Here is a 15981-nt window from a genome sequence, read left to right as displayed (position 1 = left end):
AACCACACTATTCATTCATGCTTTCACTTTCGCTTTTGCGCGCAATTATACCAAAAGTAGACCTCGAAAAACTCACAAAATAACCAAATAAATGTGAATCCATGGCGGATCCGTGAAACGTATTCCGACAGAAGATAACAAAACCAACTTCACAAAGCCCCGGCGATAAAGGGTCTGGAAACCTTATGGATCTCCTTTATTGTAAGACGTTGAGGGAGTTGGGTATAATCAGCCTACAGAAGAGAAGACTGAAGGGTGATATCACAGCCATCTTCAAATATCTATAAGGCTGTGGAAGATGGAGGAGCAAGCTTGTTTTCTGCTTCCTCCAGAGGGTAGGACCCAAACCAACGAATTAAAGTTACAATAAAGGAGATTCCAACTAAACATTAGGAAGAACTTTCAGACAGTAAGAGCTGTTGGACAGTGGAATAGACTACCTTGGAAGATGGGGTGGACTCTTAATTCATTGGTTTTTAAACAGGTTGGATGGCCATCTGTCAGGGATTCTTTAGATGTGATTCCTGCATTGCAGGGGGTTGGACTAAATGACTTTTGGTGATCCTTTTCAACTCTGTGATTCTATGATTCTATAATTCTACGAAGCCATTGAGCTCAGTCCACCTCAGCTTACAACAGACAGCTCTGACCTTGTTCCCATGGCAAATTCTCTCTCATTTGGTAGCAGACTTAATTTTGTGGATGGCATATGGGCTGGACTCCTTGGGTATCCAGATCTCGTCTCCCTCGTGGCCCATATGGTCTGCTGCTCCTTCCAGGGCTGCAGTGAGCTCTGGCCCAAATATATTGTTGGAGTTGCGGTAGGTGCAAGTGAGGCGGCGGAAGGAGGAGTCGGAGGAGCTGTCATCATGGTTCTCGTCATCCTGCTCATCCTGCAGCTTGGTGGTCTCCAGCTCTAAGCTTTCGCTCAGCTCTGCAGCTTTGAATGCCTCCTTTAAATCCCGGAGGAAGGCCACTTTGGGTGCAAAGAGGAGGAGGAGGAACACCAGGCCTCCTGAGACTCCACACAAGAAATAAAAGCCCACCTTCTCAGGAACGCCTGCAAAGAAAAAGAAAAGTAAGACTCAATGGGGGGGGGAGCCAACCCGCATTCTCCTCCCTTGCAGAGATAGGGTGCTAAGAGGGAGGGGCCAAAAGCAGAAAGGGTATGGTTTGGGGTGTCTGAGCCTCCTGAATGTGGCATCGGCTCCAGCCACCCTCTCCTCCTCATATACCTAAGTCTGCAGTTTAACTGGAGGAAAAGAGAGATTGATTGGTAAACAGAGAGGACACATCCAATTTATTGTGCACTCAGTGTGACTCATGCATGCAAGTTTACAGCGCCTGCAATAGGGATGAGGAGCCTTTGGCCCTCCAGATGTTGCTGGACTACATCTCCCATCAGACCCAGCAAGCATGACTCGTAGTCAAGAACGATGGGAGTTGCAGTCCAACAACCTATTAGAGGAAGAAGAAGAGTTTGGATTTGATATCCCGCTTTTCACTACCCGAAGGAGTCTCAAAGCGGCTAACATTCTCCTTTCCCTTCCTCCCCCACAACAAACACTCTGTGAGGTGAGTGGGGCTGAGAGACTTCAAAGAAGTGTGACTAGCCCAAGGTCACCCAGCAGCTGCATGTGGAGGAGCGGAGACGCGAACCCGGTTCCCCAGATAATGAGTCCACCGCTCTTAACCACTACACCACACTGGCCAAAGGTTCCCCTTCCCTGGCGCACACAATGTTGTCATCAAAACGCCACCCCAAATTTATTTTTCCTGTCTAATTGGAAGGAAAAAAAGGGGGGGACCAACATGCAACCCCTGCCCACCTCCACACCCAGTTTTTACTTACTGCATATCTGCAGAACTGGCAAATCTGGATTAAAGGGGGAGGGGGACAACATGCAACCCCTGCCCATTCATTCCAGTGGGCTTTCCTTCTGCAACTCTAGGATAATGTCTTTAAAGAGGGTGAGGGTTGCACCCACAGAAAAGGCACACCAAAAGGTCAAATGTGATATGTGAGATCCATGATGGGCTCACCCTTTTCTTGTAGTTTTACTTTAAGGTTTTCAGTTTTTATTGGAGTGGGTGGAGTGCTGTTTCCTTTTTCTAAATCCCACTCCCCATCTGAAAGCTGCTAACAGTCTTGCTGTGGTGAGAAGATGGGGATCTGTATTGCCCCTGCATTTCTGCAGTGAGACTAACAGGTACTTCAGATCTAGAAAAGGCTGGGGTAGGAGACATGGGCGAAGCACCTTTCTCCTACCACTGCTGAGCTGATAAAAATAGCTTAAAAGAGCTGCTTAACAGTTAAGGTGACCGTCTATCCTGCTTTACAGAAAGCAGTCCTCTGTTTTCAGGACTGTTAGGAGGACAGACCACTAAGGCAAAATGTGTTGCATTTCTATTTCAGCTATAAGTCACTTCTACATCAGAATCTATAACATATTATTTAGCACGTGCAAACATTTTGCCCTCTCTTTTATTTGCAAGTGGCACATTTCCTCTGTTCTGGCAGTAACTACGTGCCACCCCCGTTTACCGCAAAGGTCGGGGGACCCATTCACAGCTTTGCCGCCCGCATAATGTTCTCCATGGCCCTGGTTGGCCTGGTTTCCCCCAGCATCCCAACTCTGCCCATTTTGCACACCCAGGGAAGTCAGACATACCCCAGAAAAGGGCAAAAGTTTCCAGAGAGCTAGTAAATATCATCAGATTTTCTTGGAGCCTGGAAAGCCTCGGCCCAGTGTACCAGCCACCTGCAGCAAACAAGGGGATAGCACGTTCTTACTGACAAGGGTTTCGGGAGATAAGGGGAGCCTGCCTAACAGACATTCAGCCTTAAACTGCATCTCCTTTATCATGTAATCTATGGAACTCACCATCACAAAGGGGAAGGACCAGGGCTCAGTGGTGAAGCAACTGCTTTGCACGCAGAAGTTCCCAGGTTCATCCCTGGCACCTCCAGGTGGGGCTGGGAGAGACACCTGCCGGAAACCCTGGAGAGGTGCTGCCATTCAGTATAAACGATGCTGGTCTAGATAGACCAATGGTCTGACTTGAGATAAGGCAACTTCCTATGCTTTTAAGTTGTAGTGACAACAACTTCAGAAAAAACAGATTTATCACCCATGTTTATTAACCATGAGAGAACTTCCATGTCCAGAGGCAGTTAGCATGTAATAGCAGGTGGTTAGTAGGAGCTGTCACCATTGCACCCTTTTGGTGAGCTTTGGCCTTGCCTCAGTCTCACTTTCTCTGCTTCCTATTTACTTCTGCTGACCAAAAATGTTTCAAGGGCCAGAAGGATATTATTATTACGTGTGTAGCCATTTCTATCCCACCTAACCCTGTTTTTATCCACATAACATCCCTTTGAGGTAGACTAGCCTGAAAGTGCATGATGAGACTAAGGTCCCTTGGGGAGTTTCAGGGCTGAGTGGGGATATGAAACTGGGTCTGGTCTCTCTGGTCCCAGTCCAGCGCTCTAACCGGTACACCACACTGCCCCTTGCTTTCACGTGAAGTCACAAGAATAAATCTCAGAGTCCTCTGCTCTGCTAGGTGACAGATGTGCATTATGAGGATGAGGTGGTTAAGTTATGTGGCACCCAGATATTGAACCATCATCTATAGCAAGGTAGGGCTGGCTGCAATCTGGAGTCAGTCAGGGTTGATGATACCAAGAGAGATGGACCAAAGGCCTTACACTCAAGGCCACTTCCTGTGCAAGGCCTTCCCGTTACACAATGGGTGGTGGACACTTCAGGCAGCAGGGGCAGAGGTGGCTGCCCCTGGCTGTTTCTCCTACGTCTCCCAACTGCTCCCCTCTGTTGGAGGACAGTGTTGTGTACACCACCCAACCTGTCTTGCCACACCTTTAAACTAAAGAAGTTGGAGTTCTTGATAGAAGCAATGCAGAAAATTGTAGACAAACAAGAACTCAGGCCACAAGGGTACAATTGTGTAGAACTGGTGATTTAAATGATTCAAGCTTTTCAAGTCTCTTATGGATAGATTTATTTCCTGAAGTTTATATGCCAGATGGAGTTAATATGCCAGGACAAGGCCCTGTTTTGGAGATTCTTCATCAGCCAGTAGAGTATTAACGTCTTAAGGTCAACATGTACTAGTTGCTTAGAATACTAATAATGCATTATTATAAAAAGTTTTTTGGGGGGGGGTTAAAAAGTTGCAAATCTCACGATTCTGCTTATAATGCTGATAGCACGCTCTTCTTTCTTTGTGGCCCCAGTTAAGATACAGTCCTCTCAGCATTCACCACCTGAGACCACTATCTGCAGAAGGGATTGCCTGACTGCCTTAGATGGATTGTGGAGGTAGAGGATTCTACCAAGCAGATTCTAAATGCAGAGCTTTACTTGTGATTAAGGTACAAGCGGGGTACTTACCATGTGTGTAGTCTGAGATTAAGAAAGGGTCTTCTTGGGAGTTGCGGCCCACCTCTTCCAGCAGCTGCCTTGGCACTAAAAAGGGGAAGAGGAACCATTGTTTGTGATTGGGGGGGGTCATGGTGGAGGTTTTGCTGCCAACTTTCATAGGACTGATGCCCATTTTATAGTTGCTACTGTGTGCAACAGTGAATGCTTGCGCATGAAGTAGCAGCACACTGGCAGTGTGTTTGTGAAACAGCCGTATACACAAGGCACAAGGGGTGGTATTCAACCCTTTATCAAGAATAAATCCATTAAAATTAATGAACCTAACTTACTCATGTTCGTTAATTTCAGTGGGTCTGCTCTGAATAAAACTTAATTGAATACCACCTTAAGAATTTAACAAGGCAGACTATGGCTTAATAAATAACACAAACATAACATGGCTGCAGTCGAGACAGACTAAATAAAACAGACTATGACACACTGAACTTAAACTCATCAGATCAAAACTATTCTAAGGAGAAGGACAACACCAAGTCTAATAATAACAAGCAAGCAACACTTAGATTCAAATATGCAAGCAACAGCAAGATTAAACTTAAAAGTTTTATCTTAATGAAAAGGAACTATAAAGATTTGGGGTTTGGGTAGACAAGGGACAGTTGGAATAGTACTGGTAAATAGAAACACATGAATAAAATAAGTGCTTCCATCTAGAATTATTTAATGTCATTGCTTGTCAGAGAGAGAAATAGTAAAGTACAAGAAGCACATAAGAGAACATGTATTTTACTTCAGGTAAAAAGGTAAGGTAAAGGACCCCTGGACGGTTAAGTCCAGTCAAAGGTGACTATGGGGTTGCGACGCTCATCTCGCTTTCAGGCCGAGGAAGCCAGCGTTTGTCAACATACAGCTTTCCAGGTCATGTGACGGAAACCACAGTGCACGGAAATGGCGTTTACCTTTCCGCTGCAGTGGTACATATTTATCTACTTGCACTGGCATGCTTTCGAACTGCTAGGTTGGCAAGAGATGGGACGGAGCAATGGGAGCTCACCCCGTCGCGAGGATTCGAACCACTGACCTTCTGATCAACAAGCCCAAGAGGCTCCTGAATGCCAGTTGCTGGAAACCACAGGAGGAGAGGGTGCCGTTGCAGGCTTTCCATATGCATCTGTGTGGCCGCTATGAAAATAAGATGCTGGAATAGATGGACCACTGACCTGATCCAGCAGGCTGGTCTTAAGTTCTTATGCCAATCATGATGGCTGTACACTATCTAATTCTACAGCATCAGAGGGTTTCTGAATTCCAGTCACTGGAAGACAATGGTGGGAGAGGTCTATTGTCCTAGTGTCCTGCTTGTGAGCTTCCTCAAGGTATCTGGGTTGGCCACTATGAGGAACAAGATGCTGGCCTAGAAGGGCCTTTGGCCACAGAGATATTTTTTTCTCTGGCAGTGGCCATTCTTATAGGTAGGAGTGCCATCTATATCTTAACCTTCAGCTCTGTCAAGCAGTTTAAGCATTTTCCTGTCCCTCTTATTTCTACAGTGCCAGTTTTCCAATGAAGCACAATTTGATACTGTTTTTTTACGTAGCTTACCACAAGTATAGGAGACTCTCAGCTGTTTCTTCACTCCAGGGAAGCAGGGGTCTCCGAAAGTGGCTTTATCAGCAACAATGGTGCAGTTCTCCTTCTTGTGACACCTCCGGGAAACTCTCCTCAAGGCATCAGGGGCCAGACACTCTAAAGCATGGACACAGCACATTCAGTCCCAAAGAACGGTGGAGAAGTGCCACAACTGGCTTCAGTTCAAACCACAAACTTAGGGGTAGGAAACAGCATAAAGCAAGTAGGTTAAATCCTGCCTTCCCCAACCCACCACCCACTACAGGCCTGATAATCACCTGATACCACACTTCTGAAATTTCATTGTGACAAACAGCGGCATTCTGAATGTTCTCTTCCATTGTGTAAATTTAAATGGTCTCCATCAGTATGGAGGTTATCTCTCATCACTTAGGCTCTATTACTGCTGGCTTCAGGTTTTGCAAGGATCTTGGGCCATGGCGCCCTTCTCTTCACTTCCATTGCTGCTGCCTATTCACTGACCTCTTCAGCCTGAAGTCTACAGCATATCTACCTCCAAGCACCCTGTTTTAAGCAGGAACCACAGAAGTCAATCCCAGCTTCTGTTTGCATCATGTCCCATTTTGTGTTTGTATGTATTGGATTGTTGTTTATGGTCTTAAGTAAGGAATTGTTCCTAATTGTTTTAATTGCTGGTGTTTGCTTATTTTCATACTTATAACCCATATATATACATACATATATATATATATATATATATATATATATATATATATATATATATATATATATACTGTACAATGTGTAAGAATAAAATCTGCAAAAACTATACATAAAAACATCATTTTAAAAACAGCAAAAGCAAATCAAGAAATATTGAATGGCTAAAAAGGAAAAGGAAATTCATATTGCAAAGTCCTGTTTAAGGAAGATAGTTTTCAGAAGAAGGGAGGGATGGTTTTGGCTAAACATCTAGTGGCAGGAAGTTCTACAGGACAGAGGCTGCCATGATAAAGGCTCAGTCCCCTGTGAAGGCCAACGAAACTTCAAAGCCATAGGGAGCCACAGGACGTGCCCTGTCAGACGATATCAGTGGTTGGGGTTGGAGCATAAGAAATGAGATAGTCTTTAAGGTACTTTGAAATTGCTTTGAAATATTTTGAGGGGAGCATTTCATACCTATGTCAGGTCCCGTCCTGTTCACCGATTCGCATTCTGGCTTTCCCCGCAAAGGCCTCCCATAGATGGCAGAGTAAATAGCAAGGATGGACTTGTTCCGGCACTGCAGTCTCAGTTTTTCATTTTCACACACAGTCTTGAGGCGATGGTTGGCTGAGACACAGGGATGGACAAATCTGTCAATTTCAGTTTCTCTGAAATTTTTCATTTTTCCCCCACTCTCCCGTTCTCCACATTTCCACATCCAGTGCTTTTTTTTTCTAAAAAAAATGTTTAGGGGTACTCTCATTTTGACTCAAGAAAATCACTATTTTATAGTTCAAATCTGGGAAAATAAATATGGTAATTGGACAAAAGTACAAAGATTCACAAAATGTTTAGGGGTATGCATACCCCTGCATACCCCCCAGGAAAAAAAGCACTGTCCACATCCATTTGTGATTCACCAGTATTTTGGTCTCCTAATATATGCACGATTGTTTACAATTTTCCCTATTATAATGCATTTTTGCATGTTATTTTCACCAATAGATGCAGTTTTGTGCACATATAGATACATTATTTTTCAATTTATTTGTGCTTTTATCACAATATGTGCATTTTTGTACACATTGCTTGACTGCAGACTGCTTAAATAAGAAAAGCAAATGTGACTTCAAAGGGAACATCAGAATCATAAACTGCTAGCACCAATGAACCCTGGCCTAGTTAATGCCTTGTTGAACTCACTCACCTGGTCTGCATTTGTAGGAGACCACCAAGTACTTGTGCGTACCTGGGCATGGATCAGGGCCGAACACATGGCTGTGGACAGAGAAATGACACCATCGCTGGTCCTGACACTCATCCATCATTTTCTGTAGGAGAAGGAGAGGCTTTAAAGTAGTACCAGAATTAAGTTCTTTGTTAGAAAGATGATTGCTCGTGCCTAGAAAATACTTTGCTGACCTGGTACCCTCCAGATATATTGGACCACAGCTCCCTACAGCTCCCATCAAATTCCAGTGCAACTCCCCATGCAAGTCAATACCAGGGACATCCAAAGTTGTTGAGCTTTTGAGACTTTTTTTTGGGGGGGGGCACACCATAACATTGCTTGAAAATCCCCTTCCCCGGCCGCATACTGGTGACTGGCTTGTCTCCTGGAGCCCCCGTTAACTCGACAACTGGAGCAAGAACAGCTGCTGCCAAGAGCTGTCTTGGCTACCTCTCCCCGCACTTTCCTTCTTTTCTCTTCCCCCTCAAATCCCCCACCCTGCCCCTGGCCCACTCCCTGCCTTCCTCCGTTCAATTTGCTCGATGGCATGGCCTGGTGCAGAGCAGGCGCTGCCTTCTCCAGGTTCTGCCTCAGCATCCTGCTGCCCTAGCCGTTGCCTCTGAAAGGCAAGTGCAAAAGTTGAGCTGAGGCCCCACATTCACTGTCCCTCAGTCCAGCGAAGCCTTCTCTTGCCTCAGCCACCACTGCCCAACATGCATGCTGAGCACTTTGGGCAAATCTGCCTTCTTTTGGAACTTATTTTCACCACTTTTGGAGCTTTATTTTTCAAAAAAAAAAAAAGGTGTCATTGCCATACATCCGAGTTTTCCCAGACCATTTGCCATGAACTGGAAATTCCCCCCAGATGCAATTTTCAAGGTCAAAATCCCAGATATGTCTGGGAAACCCTGGACATATGGCAGCCCTACTTCTGAGCATCTCATCCCAAGCAGTGCCAGCTTCTTCCAAAGACAGCTGCATCCCTGTCCTGCTGCTTGCCTTTCCCCAAGAATGGTCACATCCCACCTGTTCTAACCTAGCAAACCTAAGCCCTGGTACACCTGCATTCTCCCACCTAGTTCTTTGATGCTTTGTTATGCTAATGGATCATTACCTCCAGGCTCTTACCTTCAAAGAAATTGGGTTGAACTCTATCACCTCTGAACCCCATGCTGACATCACAGAATTAGTGATGTCTTCTAGCACAGAGCCCTGACTCAATTAGCCTTCACACATGCTAATTAAATGATTAACAGACTATCACAACTAAAATACACACATGAATTTCTCTTAAATACACACAAGTCTAGCTATTTCTGCGGGTTCTAACACACAAGCTCTACTTAAATTCTAATGTTTTCTGACAAAACCACAGCTGCCAATTGCTAGTCTTCAGCCAAGCACTAGATGGAGTGATGTGCTTTTAGAAGGCCCTGCAGCTGCTCATATTATCTCTCCTGACTAGATCAAAGCCTGTTCAACTCATGATGACCAAGCAGTCCAAACAGCCAGTGGTGCTGTCAGGGCAGAATCTGGGGGCAGAAATCCAGAGGCTCCATCAGAGGGAGGTCTGGCTTAGCACATTTTTAAATACGTGAAGAAGAAGAAGAAGAAGAAGAAGAAGAAGAAGAAGAAGAAGAGGAGGAGGAGGAGGAGGAGTTTGGATTTGATATCCCGCTTTTCACTACCCGAAGGAGTCTCAAAGCGGCTGACATTCTCCTTTCCCTTCCACAACAAACACTCTGTGAGGTGAGTGAGGCTGAGAGACTTCAGAGAAGTGTGACTAGCCCAAGGTCACCCAGCAGCTGCATGTGGAGGAGCGGAGACACAAACCCGGTTCTCCACTCTTAACCACTACACCACACTGGCTCTTCACTGGATGTGAAGGAATGCACATTATCATTATGGAGTGTCCCCTTCCTTGTAAACTCATTAAGCCCAGAGCTTAAAATAAACTAACTGCACCACTGCAAATAGCTTGTTTCCCAAGGTATTGTGCCCCAAGAACTCATTGATCATTGCACTTATAGACAGGCAGCAAAAACAGTTGACTATTGGATACTGCAGATTATACATTCAGAGAGTCCTCTTCCCAGTAGGACCATTACTGTGAGCCTACCCATACAACATCTCGCTAGGAATCTCTTTTAGTGAATCTGAAGAACATAAGAACAGCCCTGCTGGGTCTAGCCCATTGAGTCCACATTCTGATCTCACAGATGCCAGCCAGAAACCTATAGGAAGCTCACAAGCAGGATGTGAAAACAACAGCTCCCTCCTTGCTTGTGATTCCCAGCAACAGGCATGTAGAGGCATTCTGCTTCTGACCATGGAGGTAGGACTGGCTACAGTGGTGGCTATTGACCATTGGAACTGGTGGAGCAAGGAGATCAGCAGTAGGCAGAACTAGAGTCAATGACAGGCAGAGGCATCCTCACAACTGCTTGTAAGTGAGATGGCAGGAGGTAAGGCTGGCTGAGGTTGGTTGGGCAGCACCTCATTTGTCCTCATCAGCCAGCTTCCATGACTAGTAGCCATTCGCAGAAGAAGAAGAGTTTGGATTTGATATCCCGCTTTTCACTACCCGAAGGAGTCTCAAAGCGGCTAACATTCTCCTTTCCCTTCCTCCCCCACAACAAACACTCTGTGTGGTGAGTGGGGCTGAGAGACTTCAGAGAAGTGTGACTACCCCAAGGTCACCCAGCAGCTGCATGTGGAGGAGCGGAGACGCGAACCCGGTTCCCCAGATTACGAGTCTACCGCTCTTAACCACTACACCACACTGGCTCTAGCCTTATCCTCTTGCCCAGCACACTGAAATGCTTTGTTCCATCCTCTGCATTTTTGGCATATTCTTATTGACACCAGCTACTCCTGCAGCAACCATATTACAGCTGCTACTTGCGGCCATTTAATGAAAGAAAGGAAAATCCCTACCTAGAAACCCCTTCTGCGTGGGAAAGGAGAATACAGTGCTACGTCCATGCTGATTATCACATGAGTGAAATCACACATGTTGTGTGCATGCAATGCTAAGGAGACATAGTAAGCCATGGAAAGAAGGAGTTTCCTGGTGACAGCAGTGAGTCAGATCCTGATGCTGGGTTCTGAATTACTAGAGCACAAGCCTGCTTCTCAGGCCTCCTCCCCACCCTTCCCATAAGACCCGCTCTTTGCCAAATGAATTGTGCAAATGAGGAAATGCCTTAACTTCAATCTTGGATAAACATAGCTGGCTGGCTTGCTTACTGAGCAAACTTTGTTAGTTCACCTTGGATGAGGTTTTTTTACTCGAAGCAGCTAGTATATTGTAGAGTAAGTGGATGAGTCCATCAGTTTTGATTTCTTGGTTTCTTAGTTTTCCAACTGCAAGTTCATTTCACTGCATTTCCATATCAGTTTGCAATTATTATTTATTTCAAAAAAAGTCCTCACAGATATTCATCTGTATATTCGTGGATAGGTGTCCTAATTTTTGTGAGCATTTTTTATAAAAATTGCATCCTACCATTCTTCCAAGGAGCATAGAGTTCACCCCCCCCTCCCCATTTTGTCTTCACAACAACCCTACGAAGATGAGGCTAGAGTAAGAAACAGTGACTGGACCAAGGTCACCCAGTAAGCTTCATGGATGAGTGGGGAGTTGAACCCAGGTTTTAGTCCAACACTCTATCTGAAGCTCATTGGTTAACCTTGAGCCTTTCTGGCCAGGTCTATTCTGATTTCAGATTGGGGACATTCTCAGCCGCCCTACCTAGAGAAGCTGGAGGCTGACATTTCTACCTGCAAAGCAGATATTCTATCACTGAGCTGCAGCTGCTTGATTAAAAAAGAAGAAGAAAAACCTGCACATTTCAATTTTTAAAAATAGCATGTTAATTTCTGCTCAGGCAAGCAGTGCCCCAGTTCTCTTTTATTAATTCTATCAACACATTTTTTTTTTGTGCTGTTCTATGTAAATGTTGGGGCCTTTTACCTGATGGGCTGTGGCAGACACACAATCGGTGCTTTCCAAGGAGTGGTCTTCTGTGGTTGGGCATAGGTTTTGACTGGGCACTCGGCGTCCATAGAATGCAGAAAGGACACTAATGGAAGTCTTGTGAGGGCAAATTATTGTCATCTGCTCCCTATCACAGGCGTGGGCGGTATGGTTTTTCAAAATCTTCTGTAAGTAACCTGAGGGGGGGAAACAAAGCAAATGAGTTTGGGTGTCTCTGGAAAGAAAAGAATACTAAATATAAGTCTGCCAATCTCCTATCATTTGTAAATATAGAAATAAGTGAAATGAAACCATCCACTTCTGGGCCAGAACTGGCTTAGCATAGCTAATTTTTTAGAGCTTGAGTGTCCACCAATCTTCACACTCCTCTATCTCTTGGTGCCACCATCAAGAAATGTGATGCGTTTGGGTTGGTTCTTGAGACATTCATGATGTAGGAACATCACTTAGAGGGGCCCAGCTGTGCATTCTCTGCACCTGTAAAAGTTCTGGGGTGGTTACACAGATTCATTTCCAATCAGTTGCATATGCTGCAACTTCCTGCTAAAACCGCACAACTTTTTATACCACAAATGTTCTGGTTTATATTGGTCCCACTTTTGCTATGCTTATAGCCCTTCTAGACAGCAATAATATGGTAGCATTGGGGAAGCATTGCAGAAGAAACTAAAGCAGGATAAGCTCACTACTAATGCACTATTATTGTGTCCATAACATCTTGCCAATGTGATGCCCTCCAGATGGCACTGGACTACAACTCCTATCATCCCTCTCCATTGGCCATGCTGGCTGAGGCTGATGGGAGTTGGAGTCCAGCAGCACCTGGAGTGCACCACATTGGCCATCCCAACTTAAAATGTTCAAGAATGTCAGCATAACTATGCTGGATTCAGTCACTCTGCAGTCTGTTCTGGCCCTGTAATGGAGCAACAGCTTTATTGAAAGGAACCACAGAAATACCTGCAGCTTGATTTGAAACCACTAAATCCAGCATCATCCATAACTGGGGAAAAAAATTCATTCCAGTAGCACCTTAGAGACCAACTAAGTAAGTAAACAAGTAAGATGACAGTGGGATTTTGTGTTAGATGTTTTAGCTGGGTTTGAGGGGGGCAAGGTTCTAATGTAGTTTTGTTTTAACATTGTGGGTACGTGGTGCAATAGAGCAAGCACTAAAAGAGGCAAAGTGTCACCACATATGCAGAGACTATGATTTCTCATGGGTGCTATTTGCCTACCCTCTACATGCCAAATAAGCAAGCTTTTCTAAAAGAGAAAGCTACCAAATGAGTAGGGCAGACAAAGAGGTGGGTTGCAATAGCACACATTTTTAGTTTGAAAAATGGCAAGATCCTTTCATCGTGACCACCCAAAACCATAGCTGTCAACTTTTCCCTTTTTTTTAAGGGAAATTCCCTTATTCCGAATAGGATTCCTCGCAAGAAAAGGGGAAAGTTGACAGCTATGCCCAAAACGCCAAAGAATTGCAAGGAAGAGCTTGAATCCAACAGAAATTTCATCAGGTTGGATGTTAAGCAAAAGGGGAGGGGTGAGAAAATAGCTGGTTTGCTGTTAGAATCATAGAATTGTATGGCTGGAAGGGACCCTTGCAGCCATACATGTCTGCATTGAGTTGATTTTTATTTTGTACAGCCTCGGAAGAGGTGTGTCTATGGGGATGTGACTATGATCACATTAGTAGTAATCTTAGCTATTTCCAGAAAGGCAGCTGCGTTGGTCTGTTGCAGCAAAAATAATGCATACTATAGCACCTTAAATTCATTGTTGTACTTAGTAATTTTTGCTTTTTGCACTGAGTTCTTTCCTTTAAGGCAGCCCTACAGTGATTTCCTTTAAGGCAGCCCTAGAGTGTAGTCCTGGGAGTAATTTTAAGTTCTAGATTCACTTAGAAACCCCAAATGTGACAAGAATTTCCATTATGGGATGCATAGGGTTGAGGGAAGATAGCATTAAAATTAGGAAGATGTACATATCTACACAGTGCTTTCAAAGGCATTTGAAAAATTCAGAAATGAGCTGAAGGAATCCCCCTCCTAGATTTATGTTGATAATACTCCAAGGCTGCTCTTCAAATGAAGACCAGCATAATGTCACCCAGTTTTCTTTTTAAAGTCTGGAAGAAAAACTTCCTGATGGTATAGCAAAATATCTCAGAAGGTGGTGGGCCCTCCTGTCAAGGAATCTGTAATTTCCTGCAACAGGGTCTGGGCTGGATGACCAATGAAGTCCCATTGCAACTCTGTGATTCAAGGAGTCATCAATCAATAGTCTAAGGAAAAGGCTCTTGGAGCCAGCCTTTCCACTTTCCCCCTTGCTTTCTTCCCACCTCCGCCTCTCTGTATGGAACTGATGTCTAAGGCGTACGGTTAGTGGAAGCTGCCTTCCTTCCACAGCCACTGCCTGTTAGGAGACAGCAGTCGCAGCAGGACAGATGCTGGAGAAGAGCCTCCCCTCTCAGTTTTAGCTCATCTCACAGACTCACCTGAAAACTCAGGAGCTGCCTTCAGCAAAGCAGAAAAACAGAAGAAGCCCAGTACAATCCCACACATCCGAAGCCAACTCATCAGCCAAGATCCAGGCATCGCATCATACACACGGTCCTGGGTTTTCCTGCTGTTGCCTGCCCCAGTGCTCCAGACTTAGTGGTCTCTCTCATCTGTTTCTGCTGCTGGAACTCAAATGCTCCTATTGTCCATTCACAATGAGCTGGTTCTTAGCACTGGCGGCAGTGCGGGTGTGTTTCCTAGTTAACCAAAAGAGGTCCAGTAAGTCCCATCAGGAACTTTGAGGCCCTAAGCCAGGGGTTGTCAATGTGGGGCCCTCTACATCAGCCCCTGCCAACTTGGTCAATAGCTGATAGTCCCAACAACGTCTGGAGGGCATTATTGCCCTAAGTTTAAGAGGCCCCCAAATAACGTGTATTGTTCCAACAGAAAGGACAGTGAAAATAAAAACACTGCAGTAAACATTTATATTTGCATATATCCTGGGAGGTAGGTGAGGGTGCACCTTAAAAAATAGAAATCTAACTAAAACGTGTCTTGCAGTAAGTGTATTTGCACATGAGATGCTTTCAAAATGAAAGTACCTTTATGATTTCGTATTTAGCATATATTAAAACCTTTAATGTACAGCAAACGAAGAGCAGTTACCTGGCTTAGTGACATTTTGATTATGGTTATTTCTTTACAGATTTATAAGCACAGTACTATGGTGTGCAGCTGATAAAATCTAGACCAAGGTGAGGTGAACAGAAAGCCAGGCAGCCGCTCCCTCCCCATGAAAGCAGGGGCTGTGGGGTTCTTGAAGGCTGGTGGGAGTCATAGTCCCAAACATCTGGAGGGCACTGGGCTGGGGAAGGCTGGGTTAATCCCTCAGCAACACATCAATAAGTTTGGTTGAATGCCCCACAGCCAAAGAGATTGTCTCATCCACCACTGCCCACAGAATACGCTGGTTTTGAAAACTGAGGTCAGCAAGGACAAAAAGGCAAGACACAGAGGAGCACCAATGGAGCTCTTTAAACAGAGCTGTGAAAGGCAGCTATTTATGGCAGAACACAACATACAGGACAAACATCAGCCGGTTTTGCCTCGTGGCTTGCTCCGAAGAAAGGCAGCATGGTTTTTCCTCCAGTTTCTAGGCTTTGTTAAATTGTTTAGAGAGGAAAACTTCCTCCCTTCAAAATAAGGGGAAAGATTCAGTTGTGTTGAGTGATAGTTTTTTTTTGTTTTCATTTTGTTTATTAAATGAAATAAAATATAAAGTGTAAACATATTTAGTTTAGTCATGAGATCTGCAATAAAATGTTGCAGCGTGGAATGATGCCAGGGTTCTTGCCAGCCAGTTATCTGATCTTCCAGAATATTCCTTTCTTCATTCCCATCCCTCCCATCCTGCATAGACACTCAGCTGCTGGGGGGTGGCATAAAATGTTGCTGAGGGCCGCTAAAAAAAAGGCCTTGAGGGCCGCATGTGGGCCACACATCACACCCTGCTCTAGCAATAATGTGTGGGGTCGAAGGAAG

General features: G+C 44.8%; 1 protein-coding gene across 2 annotated transcripts; it reads right to left on the bottom strand.

Annotated features, from left to right (window-relative positions):
• Window positions 1-577: 577 nt before the first annotated feature.
• On the bottom strand, window positions 578-14682 carry LOC117040311 (protein eva-1 homolog C-like). 2 transcript variants are annotated; one of them, XM_033138007.1, is made up of 8 exons: window positions 14436-14682; window positions 11909-12108; window positions 7909-8032; window positions 7176-7328; window positions 6009-6152; window positions 4416-4490; window positions 2673-2762; window positions 578-1060 (listed from the first exon to the last, which is right to left on the bottom strand). In XM_033138007.1, the coding sequence occupies exons 1-8, from the start codon at window positions 14533-14535 to the stop codon at window positions 675-677; spliced, it is 1272 nt and encodes a 423-aa protein (XP_032993898.1). In that variant the 5' UTR covers window positions 14536-14682; the 3' UTR covers window positions 578-674. The 2 variants fall into 2 exon arrangements, with proteins under 2 accessions (XP_032993898.1, XP_032993899.1); XM_033138008.1 differs by lacking the exon at window positions 2673-2762 and having other exon boundaries at window positions 14436-14681.
• Between the last annotated feature and the right edge of the window lie 1299 nt (window positions 14683-15981).

The sequence above is a fragment of the Lacerta agilis genome, chromosome Z (genome assembly GCF_009819535.1).
Source record: "Lacerta agilis isolate rLacAgi1 chromosome Z, rLacAgi1.pri, whole genome shotgun sequence".
Lineage (NCBI taxonomy): Eukaryota > Metazoa > Chordata > Lepidosauria > Squamata > Lacertidae > Lacerta > Lacerta agilis.
This window is presented reverse-complemented; position numbering and strand designations above follow the sequence as displayed.

Excerpts from the sequence above, each read along its gene's own strand:
- LOC117040311 (XM_033138007.1), bottom strand. The coding sequence starts at position 14,535 with ATGCCTGGATCTTGGCTGATGAGTTGGCTTCGGATGTGTGGGATTGTA. Across the intron at positions 7,329-7,908 it reads CTCCTACAAATGCAGACCAG|CCAACCATCGCCTCAAGACT; the intron begins GTGAGTGAGTTC and ends CCTGTGTCTCAG. Across the intron at positions 6,153-7,175 it reads CAGGACGGGACCTGACATAG|AGTGTCTGGCCCCTGATGCC; the intron begins GTATGAAATGCT and ends TCCATGCTTTAG.